Raw genomic sequence first — 17,389 nt, forward strand, 5'->3', positions numbered from 1 at the left:
AAATGATGATCCTCCCCAGATGTCTTTACATCCTTCAAAATAACCCCTTCTGCTTTCCCAGGACCTCGTTCCGGGACCTGGACAGTCTAGCTAACCAGTTTCTCTGGACTGGGGGGAGGGCACGCCTGGCTCTGTCTGCATGCCGGATCTCCTCCTTCGACGGGGAAATGGGGATGACGCACATATATCTTTACTTCTTGGCTGTGCGTTTCCTGGTGGTCCACGACTGGTTCAATGGGGGCTAGTCTGACCCGGACTACTGGCTTGAGCTGAGTGAGCTGGGACTACCTAAAATCCAAGCAATGATGTACGGGGCCCATTCCATCCCAACTACCTGACGTGACACTGATGGAGCGAGATAGAAAACAAAATTTTGTTTAAACTCGCAAAGTCACATTTCCATAACATGAATAAAATTATTAATGATATGTGATATGTCGTGCTAATACAACTTAGATTAAACTTTACACGTGGGGGGACTAACATGTGTGCTCTTAAACGTGCATAAATGTTGCATCTTTTTGTTCGTGCAAAATAATAAAATAATTTATTGTTTTCGTTTTTGTCATTACTAATTGCTGCAAACTTAAAAGAAGCATGTGCTTGTTTTGCTTTTCCTTGTCTGTGTGATGTCATTTCTACTATTCTAGGTGCATATGGGTCTCATGGAAAAACGGAGACTGGTAAATATAAACGCTGCTTTAATTGTTTGCAATGGCTAGGTAACATTTTGATTAATCGGGTGGGTTAATTAATTAGTAAACCATGGGGTGGATACAGAATCTACTTTATTTCTTACATTAATACTTTTCTTGTGTTTGTTTTATACTAGAAAACATAAGTTGCCTGCTTTTGGGCCTAGTCATTTGAACCGCAGAAAAAGAGCTGACATATAATTCTGCAGAAAGTCACGAGACGCCCATTCTGAATTAAAACGTTTATTGAAGCTGCATTCACAAAGCAAAAACTGATGAGCTGACATCATTCTGTCGGACATGGCCAAGGTCGAAAGTGAACATTTTGTCAGTCCTTAACTTGGCATCCGCGGAAGTGTAATGAAAGTCTATGGAAGCTGCGAGGATGACTTAATACAAAGTTGCAAACGCAGGAAGCTTCTGGCTTCACGTGGAAGAGACAATGGTCTTTATGAGACATGATTTCATGGAACTTTTTGAGAAACGGGTGACATGTCACTTGTCACTCTCAGCCAATGGGACGTCGAAGATTTCTGAAAACTTTCCTTTGCGTAGTTAGTTAGCGTAGAAAGGTATAAAAAGTCATGCCCTTAGGGTTGGGCTGGCTGCTGCTTTCTGACTTTCCGATGAGGGTGATGTGCTACTGGACTTTGCGTGGAGCACGTAAGAATCCTCAAAGAACTTTACTTTAATTTCTATCTATTTAGCTTAGTTAAGGAATTAGGTTTTAGAAATGCTAAACTTTATATATTTACTTTGAATTTGATTCACTTGCTTAAATTGTATTTTTCTCATATTTCATTACAATCATGATTGCTTTAATGCTAATAAATTTCATTTATAAAACTTTCAACTCATATACCATAACTTAGAAAATAAAATCTTACTTTTGACAAACAAGCTGGTCTTGGTTATTCAGAAGTGTAGGTTACTATTAGCTAGATCACGTCGCCTATGGTGGTCATTTAAATGGTTGGGTTTTATTCTAATGACAATATTCTTTCTGCAAATGTATAAATATGTATATAGTTTGTAGATAATGTGTATATAGATTTATTCTGACCACCTGATTCAGTAGGCCCAAAATATATCAGGTTTATAAATGGGTCCATAGTTAGTTTAGAATTTTGTTTATAGGTTATGAATTTGGGTAGCGTAGTTTATGATATATTTTCTATTGCCCGCTGGATCAATTCTCTGGTAGCAGAAATTGATGGTTGCTAAGAGGTAACCAAGGTAATATGTTGGTTGCTAGGGGTTACGTTATGGTATGGAAATAGGATCGATGTTTTAACACTTGTTAAGTTCGTTTTTCGTGCCTATCTGTAAGCTATACCGGTATAGATTGTGTGGCGAGAAATTAGTCACGCAAGCCATCTGTTCCGTTTGTAGTGATATCGCCGAGTATCACAAGAGGTATCGCCGTGTACCATAGTGTTGTCGCCGAGCAGCACAGTTTTAGGGCTAGATCTGAATCTTGTATAGTGAGGATTTTCTAAGAAATCAAAACAGCATGAGAATAGGGACAAAGCGCCTTCCATAAAACTCACTGTGATGAGAGTATTAGTTATATCCGAGCTTGAATGAAGGGTAAAATTAACGTCGGTGCATGATTATCTATAAACAGGTTAGAGTCCTGTACGGGTACATGTTTCATATCTATAAACAGGTGAGAGCCCTGTACGGATAACGTCGTTATTTTGCTAACGGTGCATGATTTCTATAAACAGGTGAGAGTCCTGTACGGATTTCATGTGTGTTTGAAATTAGGGAATTTTCCGTGTAAAAGTGCGAGTTTGAATTGTATTTTATGTTCAAGTGGAACTCTTAGAACTTTCACTTCGCGGTGGGTTCAGAGCAAAGCGAGTTCATAATTATACGTGTTAGAAGGGTGGGGTAAGGTTACTCTACTGACAATTGAATATTATCCTTAGTGTGAATAGCGCCGTCTATTCCGAAGTGTGGATACTTGAATGTATGTAAACTATCCTAAATAGTGAAACGAACAGATGTTGTCTTTATAGTCATCGTTAAGAATTAATTTACACTGAAAAGAGTCCTTAAAATGGCGCTGTGAAAAGATTTTGTGAAGGAGGGGTAAGCGCCAGGAGTGAGAAGCGAGAAACCGCAGCTGCTGTGTACGTCACAGAGCCGCGCTGGGATTGGGTGACCTACGTCACAAGCTGTATTCTGATTGGCTCTTAAGTCTCTAACGGCCTGTGAGCTGATTGGTCCTTCGGAAAATCTCCAAATTTATTGGTTGAGCAGAAAAGTGACGTAGCTCAACTGTCATTGGCTTGTTGGTGTGTTTCGCGCACGGATTGGTTGTTGTACGGAACATCCCGGAAATATTTTACGAACGATTTTGTGAATTAAATTTAACTTTTAAAAATGAGTTATCATTTTAAACATGTTGAGAAAAAGACAACATTATTTCAGAAATTCAAAAATTTATTTTCACCTGACAAGAAAATCGAAACGCGAGGTGGTAAATTACTTCATAAGTATAAAACACCTGCAGCGTACATGGAAGGTGAATACGGATATCATACTGTCTTATGGTTCGACAGTTGGAAACGCTATACTAAAAACGACGGTGTTTTAGCTTGGCCTGATGATGGTTCATTTAATGTAAGAGTCTTAAGAAATTTACGAGAGAAAATGAATGCTCTTGTTCCAAAACCGAGACCAACTCAATTTGAAGCTTTAGTTGAGTGGGAAGACGAGATGTATCAGTTACAAAGAGAAGCTAGTGGAATTAAAAGACCTTCTAAAAATCCATCTTGGAAAAGAGAAACTCATGAAGATAGATTGCGAATGTGGAGACAGGGAAACATGAGTGAAGGATTGTATTTAATTCATGAAATGGTAATGGGTTCTCCTACAGGGAAATCTATGGAAAGTGAATCTGAGGATGCAGTTATGGAAGAAATATATACAACTGCTAGAAAGAAACAGCCTAATCAGCCTTTGAGACCTCCTAGATCATGGTCTACTCCGGTGGTTTCTACTGAAACTTCACCGAGTGCACCTCCAATTAGTGAAGCTCCTAAACTTTATCCAAATAATTGTGAAATCACTGAAACTCCTAGAAGATCAGAATTCGAGAATGCTCGAAATGAAGGTAGACATTTTACAATGACTCCAAGAGCAAGGGAACCTCCAAAAGATTATGTAAGAGAGACAAGAAATGTTGAAGATGTTGATTACAATGAATATATAAGATCAAAGGAAGAATTAATTAAAAGAATGACAAAAGGCATGGAAGCTGTCACAGTTCCAGTAACAATTGGTCCTGTTCAGCCCGTATTTGAACCAAGAGAAACAAACAAAACTGGATTAACTATTCCTTTAAATACAGAAATTCAAAAGGCTGCTGAAAAATTTTATTCAGATTTATCTGAAATAAACACTTCTAAATCAAGAATGCCTGATTTAACTTTTAATGAGGATTTATCTCCAAAAACACCAATGGGTGCTGTATCAGATATAGGGAGTCCTGAAGTCAGGGTAACCACACCAAAACTTGATGTGGCCAAATTAAAAGCGAATATCGAAGAATTAATAATTGGAACAATTGGTCCAGATAGTTTAAATTACTATCGAGATGATGAACTACTGTTCATTTGCAAAAGCATTCAGTGGAAAACGAAAAATAAATATGATCAATTAGAGGATCTAGCTGCAGAACTTGAAATCGATGTGAGTAAACAAAAGAATTTTGCAAAACATTACAGATTAGACTTTTCAGAAAGTGACATTGAGAGTTTGAACTCAATGGGAAGAATAGTTCACATTAAAGATTTGATTGTCTATATCAAAAAGCTAGGAGAACTGAATAAATGGAGAGTAAAATGGACGAAAAAGAAGGAAGATGAAAGATTGGATAAATTGTCAAAACAATTTCCAATGAGAGAAGTTGCAGGTGGAGGATATGTTCATGTCCCTTGGTCGAGACAGGACATTCTGTTATTTACAAATGACTTTCCAAAATTGAGGGAAAAACCAGTCGAGTGGTACAGGCAAGTTGATAGATTTATCAAAGTGTCAAAAGTACTGTGGATTGATTTAGATGGATTTTTTGACATTGTAGTTCCATCTGATCTTTGGACAGAATGTAAAATATCTATTAGTTGGCCAAAAACAGAACCTGAACGAATCAAAGAAACAGGCGCCCCAAATCCACTTGTAATGGATTTCTATGAGAAAGTAATTGTTTGGATGAAAAACAAAATTCCACCCAAAGAAGTCGATTGGGTTAAAATAGAAAGAACAGAACAGGAACCAAAAGAATCAGTTCATTCTTTTTATGAAAGACTATTGTTAATCTTTAAACAATATAGTGGTTATGAAAAATTAGATGAAAAAGACATGAGTCATTTTATCTATAGATTTGTTTATGGACTAAAACCTGAAATTGGAGAAATGATCAGAACTAGTATTGTCGGATGGCAATCACTATCTGTAGATGATATTCTAAGAAAAGCAAAATATTGTAGCGATGAAATAGAAGTAAGACAGAAGAAGCTGAAGGAGAAAGCCATGTGGGCTCAGGTAAAGGTGGCTGAGCAACAGATCGCCAGCATGGGAAATAAGAACACTAATTTTGTTCAAACTGGAAATACAAACCAGATACAAGGAAAGTTTAAAGGTAATAATTTCCCAAAGAAATTTAGCCCAAAGATAGAAGAGCTGAAACAAAGATTACCTTGTTTTAATTGTGGCGAAATTGGACATTGGAGGGACGAGTGTCCTCATCCTCCTAAAAACTTAAAGAATCCCTTATTGAATCCACAGATGCAGAATGGTGTTAACCTACAGCAACAGCTACAGATGCAACAGGGGTTAAACAAATTTAATATTCAGCGACAGTTACAACAACAGCAACAACAACAGGTGAATAATCGTCAAGACCAATTGCCACAACCACCTTTTCCGAATTGTGGGGGAGTTCAAAAATATAATCCAAACGTGGGATTTCAGGGAAGTGAACAGGTAATAAAACCACAAAAACAGCAAAAGCAGCAAAGGGTTCAAATGCAAAATGCTTCACAACAATTTTTATTAGCAGAAAGTCAAGATAGTGATTCTGATGATTATTGCTGACGGTGCCCGAGAGAGGAGGAAGAGTGTGTTGTTGGAGCCACTCTTGAGGTTGACCAGTCTGGTCCTTATGTAAACGGGAAAGTTAATGATGTAGACATCACTTTTCTAGTGGACACTGGTGCTACCCGTTCTACTGTTAGATCAGTGGAAATTGAAAACCTACCTCTCTCTGGGGATACCATCCAAGTTGTCGGAGTAAGTAATCAGCAAATTAAAACAGATTTAACTGATCCAGTACCAGTTGAAATTGGAAATTACAGAGACAAACACAGATTTGTGGTTTGTAATAGTAGTCCAGTAAATCTATTAGGCAGAGACATCCTATGTAAAATGAATTGCAGAATATATTGTTCTCCTGATGGAGTTGAGTTACAAACAATGGAGGAAGATGGTTTATACAGGATGACAATGATGATGATGGAAGCAGAAGAAACAAAATTGTTTCCTGCATTTGAAGAAAAAGATTTACCTAAAGAGCTAAAAGAAACAGTGAAATCTGAAATATGGGATTTTACTGGGAATGAAATGGGTCTAATGAAAAACGTAGATCCTGTAAAAATTGCATTGAAACAGGGAATAGAATTTCCAAACACTCCACAATATAAAATGAAAACAGAAACAATTGAAGGTATTACACCTATAATTGAAAAATTAATCAAGCAAGGTGTATTAAAGGAAATGAAGAGTAGCTCTTGTAATTCACCAATTATGGGAGTTAAAAAGTCTAACGGAACATTTAGGATCGTACAAGATTTGAGAAAGGTTAATCAAATTGTCGTTCCATGTTGTCCTGTGGTTCCAAATCCAGCAGTAATTCTATTTCAGATTCCACATGATGCTGAATGGTACACAGTCATTGACCTTTGCAATGCATTCTTTACTGTTCCATTACATCCAGACAGTTATGAAATCTTTGCTTTCAGATTCCAAGGTAAGACCCTTGGATGGACAAGAATCCCTCAGGGCTATACAGAAAGTCCTTCAATCTTTAATAAATTGTTAAAAAGATCATTAGAAGATTTAGACTTACCAGGTAGGTCTACGTTGGTGCAGTATATTGATGATTTGTTAATAGCTGCAAAGACAAGAGAAAGTTGTGTAACAGACACAATAATTCTGTTAAATCGCCTTGCAGAAGAAGGACATAAAGTGTCCCCAGCAAAACTACAATTTTGCAAACAAGAAGTAAAATATCTTGGTCACAGAATTGCAAAAGGAAAAAGACAAGTAACAATAGAGAGAATAAAAATGATTCAAGCAATGTTACCACCAAGAACACAAAGACAGGTCAGAATGTTCCTGGGAATGGTAGGTTACTGTCGACAATGGATAAGTGGATTTTCAGTAATTGCAAAACCACTACAGAGACTGACCAAATCAGATGTAAAAGATCCAATTATTCTCAATGATGCTGAGATGGAATCTTTTGAGAACCTGAAAAAGAGCTTATGCCAAGCTCCTGCTTTAGGCATGCCAAATTATGAGAAAGATTTTGAACTGTATTGCAGTGAGAGAGAAGGATGTGCATTATCTGTATTAATACAGAGACATGGAAATTTAAAGAAACCTATTGCATACTTCTCTGCAGTTCTTGATCCAATTGCAAAAGCATTACCAGGTTGTTTGAAAGCAGTTGCAGCTACAAGTATCAGCCTTGAACAAAGTGAAGGAATCATTATGGGATTTCCTGTAAAAGTTTTTGTGCCTCATTCAGTTGAAATATTACTGACAAGAGGTAAGACCCAACATTTAACAAGTAGCAGATTGACAAAGTATGAGAAAATCATACTGGGAGCAGATAATGTTTCGATTTCAAGATGTTTGAATCTGAATCCTTCTACATTACTGCCTGATTCTGAAATTGTTGATGACATTGAGACAGAACATGAATGTTTAGATGTCATGGAATTCTGCACTAAACCAAGGAAAGACATCAAAGACAGACCTTTGTCTGAATCGGATTTTGTCTACTTTGTAGATGGCTCATGCTTAAGATCCGAAGGAGGTGTCTTGAAAGCTTCATACTCAGTTTGTACAGTTGTAGATGTTGAAGAAGCATCATGTCTTGAAGGAGTTCGTTCAGCACAAGTGGCTGAATTGATTGCTTTAATTCGTGCATGTGAAATATCAAAGGATATAAGAGTTACCATCATTACTGATAGTCAGTATGGGTACGGAGTTGTGCATGATTATGGACAACTCTGGTCACAGAGAGGATACATGACATCAACAGGATCACCAATTAAAAATGCAGTTTTCATTAGAAGATTAATTGAAGCAATACAATTGCCAAAAGAAATTGCAATTGTCAAATGTGCAGCGCACACTAGAGGAACTGATTATATTTCCAAGGGAAATGCCTTCGCAGATGAAACAGCAAAGTACTGCGCAAGGAAAAATTATTCATACAATCGGGAGAGGAGTAAAGAAACTGATTCAAATTCATTAATGCTAACAACTGTTGTAGAAACATGGCATGAGATTAGAGATTTACAAAACGAAGCAGATGATGAAGAAAAAGACCTATGGTTAAGATCAGATTGTAGACCACGTGAAGAAGATGGAGTGTGGGTTTACAAAGATGGCAGAGTAGTCTTACCAAATTGCTTGATTGCTGACATGGCCAGATTATATCATGGTCCTGCACATCTAGGAAGAGATTCTATGGTCAGACTTTTCAGAGAAACATGGTTCAATACCAAATTTAGAACCATTGCTGAATCTTTTTGTCAAAGGTGTTTGTCATGCCAACAAATGAATCCAAACAGAAAATCAGTGGTGGGGACAGGAATAATTGGTCGAGAGGGTGGTCCCTTTACCAGATTACAAATAGATTTCATTGAAATGCCCTTACACAACTGTTTGAAATATGTACTTGTAATTGTATGCTTATTCTCAAGATGGGTAGAGGCTTTCCCTACACGACATTGTGATTCAATTACAGTAGCAAAATTAATGCTAAGAGAAATCATCCCAAGGTACGGTTTTCCAGTCACTATTGAGAGTGATGGAGGAAGCCATTTTGATAACAAACTGATGAAGTTAATTTGTGAAGCTTTGACCATTGAGCAGAAAATACACTGTGCATACAGACCAGAGGCATCAGGTGTAGTTGAACAAATAAATGGAACAATCAAAAATAGAATTGGAAAAATGTGTCTTGAGACAGGTGTTAAGTGGACAGATGCTCTTCCACTTGTTTTGATGTCTTTAAGAAGTACACCAGATAAAAAGACAGGTTTGAGTCCTCATGAAATTTTAATGGGAAGAGTTATGAGGCAAGTTTTTGTACCTGTAGGTAAACTGTTGAGCATAAATGACAGTGCAATTTTGGATTACTGTAAAAGGTTATCTGATATGGTAACTTCTGTGTCTAATCAGGTGGGAACTGAAGCTCAATCAAATGAAAAAGTTTTGACTCATGATCTGAGACCTGGCGATTGGGTCAGAACGAAAGTACATCGGAGAAGGAATTGTCTAACTCCTAGATGGCAGAAACCTAGGCAGATAATCTTGGTCACTACTAATGCTGTAAAGTGCAGAGGATTGAAACGCTGGATTCATCCTAGTCATACTATTCCAGTACCAACTCCTGAGAGTTCTGACGTTGAAAGTGATACAACAGATGATTCTGATTCTGAAGCAGAAGGCGAAACAGAAGGTGAAGTAATTCCAGATTCTGAAGATCGACAAGAAAGTCGACATCTGGAAACTGTGCCAGTGAATGGAAATCTGACAAGAAAAGACTTAGAAATAATTGAAATAGATTCTGAAGGTGAAGAGAATCTGTTAAAAGGAAAGATAACTGAGGATTCAGTTGTTTCTATTGAAGACAAAGAAGCTGAACCAAAAGAAGTTTCAGACCAGGAGAGTATCGAAAGGCAGAGAACAAACTCTGAAGTAAGGAACAAAAATCCGAAATCTGGGAAGTTAGAGGTAATTGAGGAAGAGGAGGAGAACGAATTACCGAGTACCAGTGATGGAAGACAAAGTGAAGTTCCTGAAGGAGTGAAATTGCTGAATAGAGAAGTTCCTGAGTCAATTGAAATTTCAGACTACGAAACTGAAGAAAGTGACGTGGAAGGTGAAAGTGAAAAGAGAAAGAAAAGGACTTGGAAGTCAGAATCAAATAATTCTGAACCAAAGAAGAAGTACGTGAGAAAAGCAGACTACTGGCCTGGTGGAAGATTGAGAGTCAGATTGATCAAAAAGCCAATAGAACAAGTTGAAGAAATAAGTAGTCAAAAGAGTCCAGGAAAAGAAGTTGGAGTTGGAAGAAAAATTGAAGTGATATCGAGAAAAGGGAAGAGAATAATTAGACCAAACCAGAAATACAAGTCTCCTGAGTGGACTTACTTAGTAATTCCACCTGTTATTGACATATATGATAGTAGTGAAGAAGAAAACGAAATCCAAGAAATTAGTGACAATGATTGAAGTACAGAATTATTAAATTGGCAAAAGGCTGAAGAAATCTTGTTAGTTGACACAAGGTCGAAGAAAGACTGTTTAGTTGAAGAAAACTTATGTATGACATTAGGTCGAAGAAATCTTGTTTAGGGTTATAAAAGAAAAATATATTTTAAAAGGGGGGTGTATATAAATTTTAAAATTTATTTTTATTTTTGAGGCTAAAACTAACCTAAAAATGCCTTATGTTAAGGAGAACACTTCAAGATGTTCTGTTTTTAAAAGATGCTGTAAGATGACTCTGGTGTGTCTGCTCATTTTAGTTCTGCTCTGGTTGGTACTAGCTGTGATTATCCCTTTAGAAATGAATAGAGAATTACACAAAGTTAACATAACAAACAAAGCTCTGGTTAGCCAAACTAAACATAGTACATCTGCAAAAGTTATTGATCATCAGCCTAACATTCATCAAGATAAATCAATAGGTGATTTTTCAAGTAATACATTCACAAAGCTATTGAGTGAATATGTAAAGGTAATGGATGCAAAAGACTGCTATGTCTGTGTTAAATTACCTGCTTCTGTTTCTGAGGGAGTAACATATAATATGCTTCCTCTCACTTATGCTGTAACATGTAGTGTATTAACTAGTTTATTTTATCAAACTGGTCGTTTAGAATATTACTATTCAAATTATGATGAAATTTTTGCTAATGTTAAGATTGATAATGCTTTAAATAAGCATAAGAAAGCAAAACAAATGAGAGAATATTTCCTTGTTACTAACGAACTCACTTACGAGTATGCTTACAAGAATAATCTAACATGTAAATTAAGTGCTGAAGGAAAGAAATTTTTGAATATGGTTGAGGAGAGAAGAGCAATTTATAAGAGAAATGAATTAGTCAAGCAGACTAAGTCAGCCTTCTGGCAAAAAGAGGATGAGAAATTAAATGGCAAAATGCTTGAAAATATTGCAATTCACATAGACAAACCAGTTAGTGGAAAGCTTTGCATTAGAAGAGATAATACACTTTTTGATAATTATTTTGTAGGTGCAAGTAACTGTGAAGATACTTATCAGATTATGGGAGGTTGGGGATTTAAAGGTGGGAAAGATCCTATCTTTCCTGGGATTTATTTTGTTTGTGGTGACAAAGCCTACTACAACCTTCCAGACCATTGGTATGGAACTTGTTATGTGGGAATTGTTTTTCCTAAAGTGTTTCATGTTGACAGAGATTCAGAAGGATTGTTTAAAATTCATAATTATGTAAATAGAGCTAAAAGAGAAACTTTTACTGAAGTTCTGGGAGATATTTTTCAAGCTGTAATACCTTTTGTTGGTATAACCCTAAATGCAGGGAGAATCAGAAAATTGTCCACTATAGTTGATAGATTATCAACTGACACTGCTGATGGGTTTCAATTAGTGAATGTTGAAGTTATTGCAATTAGATCCATGGTAATTCAAGATCGTCTTGCTTTAGACATACTCCTAGCAAAAGAGGGAGGAGTCTGTGGCATTTTACATGTCCAACATTGCTGTACATATATACCTGATGAAAGTAAGAATATTGAAATGTATATTAAGAATATTACACAAATGCATTCAGAGATAATTCCTTTAGAAGAAGAAGATTTTACAGGGAAACTTTCAAAAAGGTTTCAAGCAATTAAAAACTGGTTTCATAATATCGGAAGTTCAATTCTTGGCAAGATTCTGGCACCTTTGATTATAATAGTATTCATTTTTATTTTGACCAAATTAGGTTGTTTGTTACATAAAAGAAAGAAACAGTTGAGAGAAAAGAAAAGAATCTATAAACTCAGAAAAGAAGAAGAAAGGGAGATCGAATTACAGGAGTTACATAGAGAGCGTCATGTTAATTGCAAAGATTATGCTGAAACAGACTTTTAGGTTTACTGATACAAATGAATTTGAATCGATTTCTTATAAATTTAATTTACCAAAATTTTGAGTGCTGGTGTGGTGATTTGTTAATCACCAGATGAGGGAGTTGATGGAGCGAGATAGAAAACAAAATTTTGTTTAAACTCGCAAAGTCACATTTCCATAACATGAATAAAATTATTAATGATATGTGATATGTCGTGCTAATACAACTTAGATTAAACTTTACACGTGGGGGGACTAACATGTGTGCTCTTAAACGTGCATAAATGTTGCATCTTTTTGTTCGTGCAAAATAATAAAATAATTTATTGTTTTCGTTTTTGTCATTACTAATTGCTGCAAACTTAAAAGAAGCATGTGCTTGTTTTGCTTTTCCTTGTCTGTGTGATGTCATTTCTACTATTCTAGGTGCATATGGGTCTCATGGAAAAACGGAGACTGGTAAATATAAACGCTGCTTTAATTGTTTGCAATGGCTAGGTAACATTTTGATTAATCGGGTGGGTTAATTAATTAGTAAACCATGGGGTGGATACAGAATCTACTTTATTTCTTACATTAATACTTTTCTTGTGTTTGTTTTATACTAGAAAACATAAGTTGCCTGCTTTTGGGCCTAGTCATTTGAACCGCAGAAAAAGAGCTGACATATAATTCTGCAGAAAGTCACGAGACGCCCATTCTGAATTAAAACGTTTATTGAAGCTGCATTCACAAAGCAAAAACTGATGAGCTGACATCATTCTGTCGGACATGGCCAAGGTCGAAAGTGAACATTTTGTCAGTCCTTAACTTGGCATCCGCGGAAGTGTAATGAAAGTCTATGGAAGCTGCGAGGATGACTTAATACAAAGTTGCAAACGCAGGAAGCTTCTGGCTTCACGTGGAAGAGACAATGGTCTTTATGAGACATGATTTCATGGAACTTTTTGAGAAACGGGTGACATGTCACTTGTCACTCTCAGCCAATGGGACGTCGAAGATTTCTGAAAACTTTCCTTTGCGTAGTTAGTTAGCGTAGAAAGGTATAAAAAGTCATGCCCTTAGGGTTGGGCTGGCTGCTGCTTTCTGACTTTCCGATGAGGGTGATGTGCTACTGGACTTTGCGTGGAGCACGTAAGAATCCTCAAAGAACTTTACTTTAATTTCTATCTATTTAGCTTAGTTAAGGAATTAGGTTTTAGAAATGCTAAACTTTATATATTTACTTTGAATTTGATTCACTTGCTTAAATTGTATTTTTCTCATATTTCATTACAATCATGATTGCTTTAATGCTAATAAATTTCATTTATAAAACTTTCAACTCATATACCATAACTTAGAAAATAAAATCTTACTTTTGACAAACAAGCTGGTCTTGGTTATTCAGAAGTGTAGGTTACTATTAGCTAGATCACGTCGCCTATGGTGGTCATTTAAATGGTTGGGTTTTATTCTAATGACAATATTCTTTCTGCAAATGTATAAATATGTATATAGTTTGTAGATAATGTGTATATAGATTTATTCTGACCACCTGATTCAGTAGGCCCAAAATATATCAGGTTTATAAATGGGTCCATAGTTAGTTTAGAATTTTGTTTATAGGTTATGAATTTGGGTAGCGTAGTTTATGATATATTTTCTATTGCCCGCTGGATCACACGCTCCGTGTTATTGGCCTGGCAGGCCTTATTGCGCCACAACGGCTGGACGGGTAAGCTGACCCAATGTACACCCCCTGGCATGGGGCTTGGCTACGAGAATTTAGTGGGCTGCAGGGGTTTAAATCATGGGACCTCATTGGCATTTCACACCTAGAGGATGTATGGGCTAAAGGCCATATGCTTTCCTTCCAGGATCTTCAAACTTGTTACTCCTTACATTCTTCCCAATTCTATAAGTATCTGCAGCTGCGGCACGTCCTCCAAAGGCACATCACGGATGACACAAGGTTCCCCGAATATAGCCCTACAGAAGCGCAGACAATTCTGGGGGATCTAGGCAAGGGGGGCATTTCCCGCATATGCCGCACCATAGTCAAAAACACCCCCACCTCCCTGGATAAGTTGAGGGACCAATGGGTGGAATGGGTAGGCCCCCTCGACGAGGTGGATTGGCGTGACGCCCTTATGGCACCCAGGTCTGTCACCGCCTCCGCCAAACTCAAGCTGCTCCAACTCTACTACTTACATGCGCATACCTCACTCCCCTGCGCCTACACCGAGCGGGCTTGCGCCCAGACGCGTCATGTGCGAGATATAATCATGCCCCGGCTGATTTTTTCCATGTGGTTTGGTCCTGTCCCCGCCTGGCGTGATTTTGGGGAGCCATTGAAGAGGAGCTCACGAAGGTCCTGGGATGGGGGGTTTCCCATGACCCACATCATCCCCGATTGGGAATCGCAGACGGGCTAGATGGGTCCTGGAGTGACAAGACACATTTTAATATAGCTATGATTGTGGCCAAGCGTGATATAGCAGCGGCATGGAAATGTCCTGACCCGCCTGCCCTTGTGAGGTGGCGAAGGGGGTGGACTGGTGCGCGACCCAGGAGAAAGCCCTTTACGTGGCGAGAGGGTGTCCCAAAAAATACAGAAGGGTGTGGGGGAAGTGGTTGGGTACTGTGGAGGATTTGGAATGATTTGCTTCACTACTTTTGCCTGTGTATATTTTATGGGGTACAAAATCGTGGGATGCTTTAATTCCAAGATCTATTGTCTTCCGTGCTTATGCTGATCTGTTCTATACGTTGTAAAACAATAAATTCGATTATCAACAAAAAAAACATTATACTAATTAGCAACCTTTCCCATAGGCCCGTACCTCCCTGTAACTAAGCCCACATGACAACACATGAGGCGAACGCTGTCGCAAAAGAGATTGTGTACAATAAGTCAAGACGATTTTCCAGTGTTAAAGATGGATTTCTAACTGGAAAGATCTTCTAGTAACGCTTATGTTGCCAAAAGGTTTAGTGATCTCAAATCTGCATTTAACTATAATGACTTCATAGGGCCATCCACATCTTCCTAAGATTCCTTATGTCCTTTTCCTACAAATGGAGATATTATATATGTGTTTGCAAGGGGATGGGGATAAATGGGAGAAACATGTACCCTGTTGTAAAATGGCTGCTTACTATAGTACCTTTAACTGTGAACTAAGTTGGTGCTTATGACTCTCAGAAGGAGGGGGTGTATGCCGAGAGGGTAACTCAATGCTTTGTGTATTTCAATGCTGATGGTATTTACTTTTATCTTCATCAGGGTTCCTCTGAGAGAAGAAGCACACCTTCCTGCAGATCACAATGACACATAGATGTAGGAGGCACTGCTCCTTGCTGCTGAGGCAGAACCTACTTTAAGCTTGGATTTGAGAGGCTCGGGAAACGTAGAGGTGCATGAGTAAGACAGCAACAGAACCTATTGTCTTTTCTGTCAAACACTAAAGGTGTGCTGAAGTTGCAATGGGTCGTCTTGATGAGCATGCCAAAAAACGTATTGTGGAGCTGCGCAAGGCTGGCTTGAGCTTTCGCAAGATCAAAAAAGTCTTAGAACTTGACAACATCCGTGTGACCCCACAGGCGGTCTATTTATTCTTAAAACGTAAGAATGTGGAACCAGAACAGCCTGGGAGTACTACTGACCCCCAGCAGGGGAGAGGTAGTAGGAACCCGTGGGAGGACGAGCAGCTCTGGAACCTGCTGAATGACGGTGGGTCAGAGCAGAGCAAGCGGAAGGACCTTGCGGCCTCCACAGCTGCAGGGCAACAAGGCCTTGGAAGGCAGCAGAGCCCAGACAACCAGCAGGGGCAGGGACTGGTACGGCAACATGGACCTGAAGGTCAGCAGGTCCTCATGCGTCAGCAAGGTACAGACAATCAGCAGGTCCTTGGAAGACAGCATGTCCCTGAAGGGCAGCAGGTTCCCGGGCGTCAGCTTGTCTGTGAAGGACAGCAGGGTCTTGGAAGACAACACGTCTCTGAAGTGCAGCAGGGGCTTGGTCGACAGGTTCCTGAAGCCCAGCAGTGTGTTGGGTGGCATCAAAGTCACGAAGGACAGCAAACAGCTGGGAAAAAGCAAAGCATTGATGGACAACAAAGTATAGGAAGACAGCAAGGACCTAATGCGTATCAGGGCATCGCACGACAGCCAAGCTTTGATGGGCAACAGGGGACTGGACGGCAGCAAGGGAGTGATGGACAACACAGTGTTGCACGTCAGCATGGCTCTGATGGTCACCAGAGCATCAGTAGGCCACCATGTAATGATGCACAGCAGGGCCTTTTACGTCAACAAGGCACTGAAGGCCAACAGGGCTCCCGGCCCACCACTCTGCCATCTGGAGGAGCAGTGAACCACGAAATGTCAGACAATAAGGATGACATCAAAATTGTCAGCGTGACTTCCCTTTGCGAGAATGGCCAGCAGTTTGGAAAAGCCTCCGCTCCTATGGCACCTGGCCCAGGGATACAGCTGCAGCCGAACCCAAAGAAAAGTAAGACCCAAGCTAACTGTTTTCTTGTATTACCTGTAAATACGTTATATGGAGTGTTTTTTCTGTTTAGGATTTTCAGGATGGTTGTTGAGATAATGTCCACATTACAACCATTCCACACAAACCACTCTGTGTTGAATAAGGATTATGTTATTTACACAGGAAGCATCTATTTGTAGTGTGTAGTGCTGCAGATTCACATGCTATGTATACTCCTGCCATCTAGTGTTGGGCCCGAACTTTGCAAGTTGTTTTTCTCGAGGAAGCTTTATGATCTGCGTTGTGTGTCGATTCTCCTCCCCCTCGAGGCATTGCGCATGTCGAAGCCTTTGTTCCTCAGAAAGTTTTGTTTTTGCCATGAAAGGAGTGAGGAGATACTCTGCTTATTAAGCGTTCTGTGTTAGACATGCTACTTTGTCACCATCTAATAACTACCGGGGAGACTGGCGGGTGGATGTGAATCTGTAGCACTACACGCTACAAATAGATGCTTACAGGGTAAATCACATAATCCATTTGCAGCATGTTTTGGCTGCAGATACACACGCTAAGCATAGACTGTAAAGCAGTACCTCTGCATGTGGTGGCTATAGGCATGGGATGGTGTAGTTGTTTCAAATAACGTTTGAAGGACGGTCTTTCCAACTAGATCGTGTTGTCTTGATTGAACATCCATACAATAATGTTTTGTATAAGTGTGTGGGTTTATCCATGTTGCTGCTTTGCAAATATCATTGAGAGGGATATTTCTTTGAAAAAAACACAGTTGCTCCTTTTTTC

At 38.8% G+C, this 17,389-nt stretch overlaps 1 protein-coding gene across 1 annotated transcript in view; it reads left to right on the top strand.

Moving 5' to 3' along the window:
* LOC144784273 (uncharacterized) overlaps positions 1-17,389 on the top strand; it is a 155,871-nt gene that overhangs the window by 86,760 nt on the left and 51,722 nt on the right. Inside the window, exon 2 of the mRNA XM_078662943.1 lies at positions 15,380-16,609. Coding sequence (XP_078519069.1) covers positions 15,580-16,609 — 1,030 coding nt within the window. The 5' untranslated portion in view covers positions 15,380-15,579. The remainder of the gene's footprint in view (positions 1-15,379; positions 16,610-17,389) is intronic.

The sequence above is a fragment of the Lissotriton helveticus genome, chromosome 10 (genome assembly GCF_964261635.1).
Source record: "Lissotriton helveticus chromosome 10, aLisHel1.1, whole genome shotgun sequence".
NCBI lineage: Eukaryota > Metazoa > Chordata > Amphibia > Caudata > Salamandridae > Lissotriton > Lissotriton helveticus.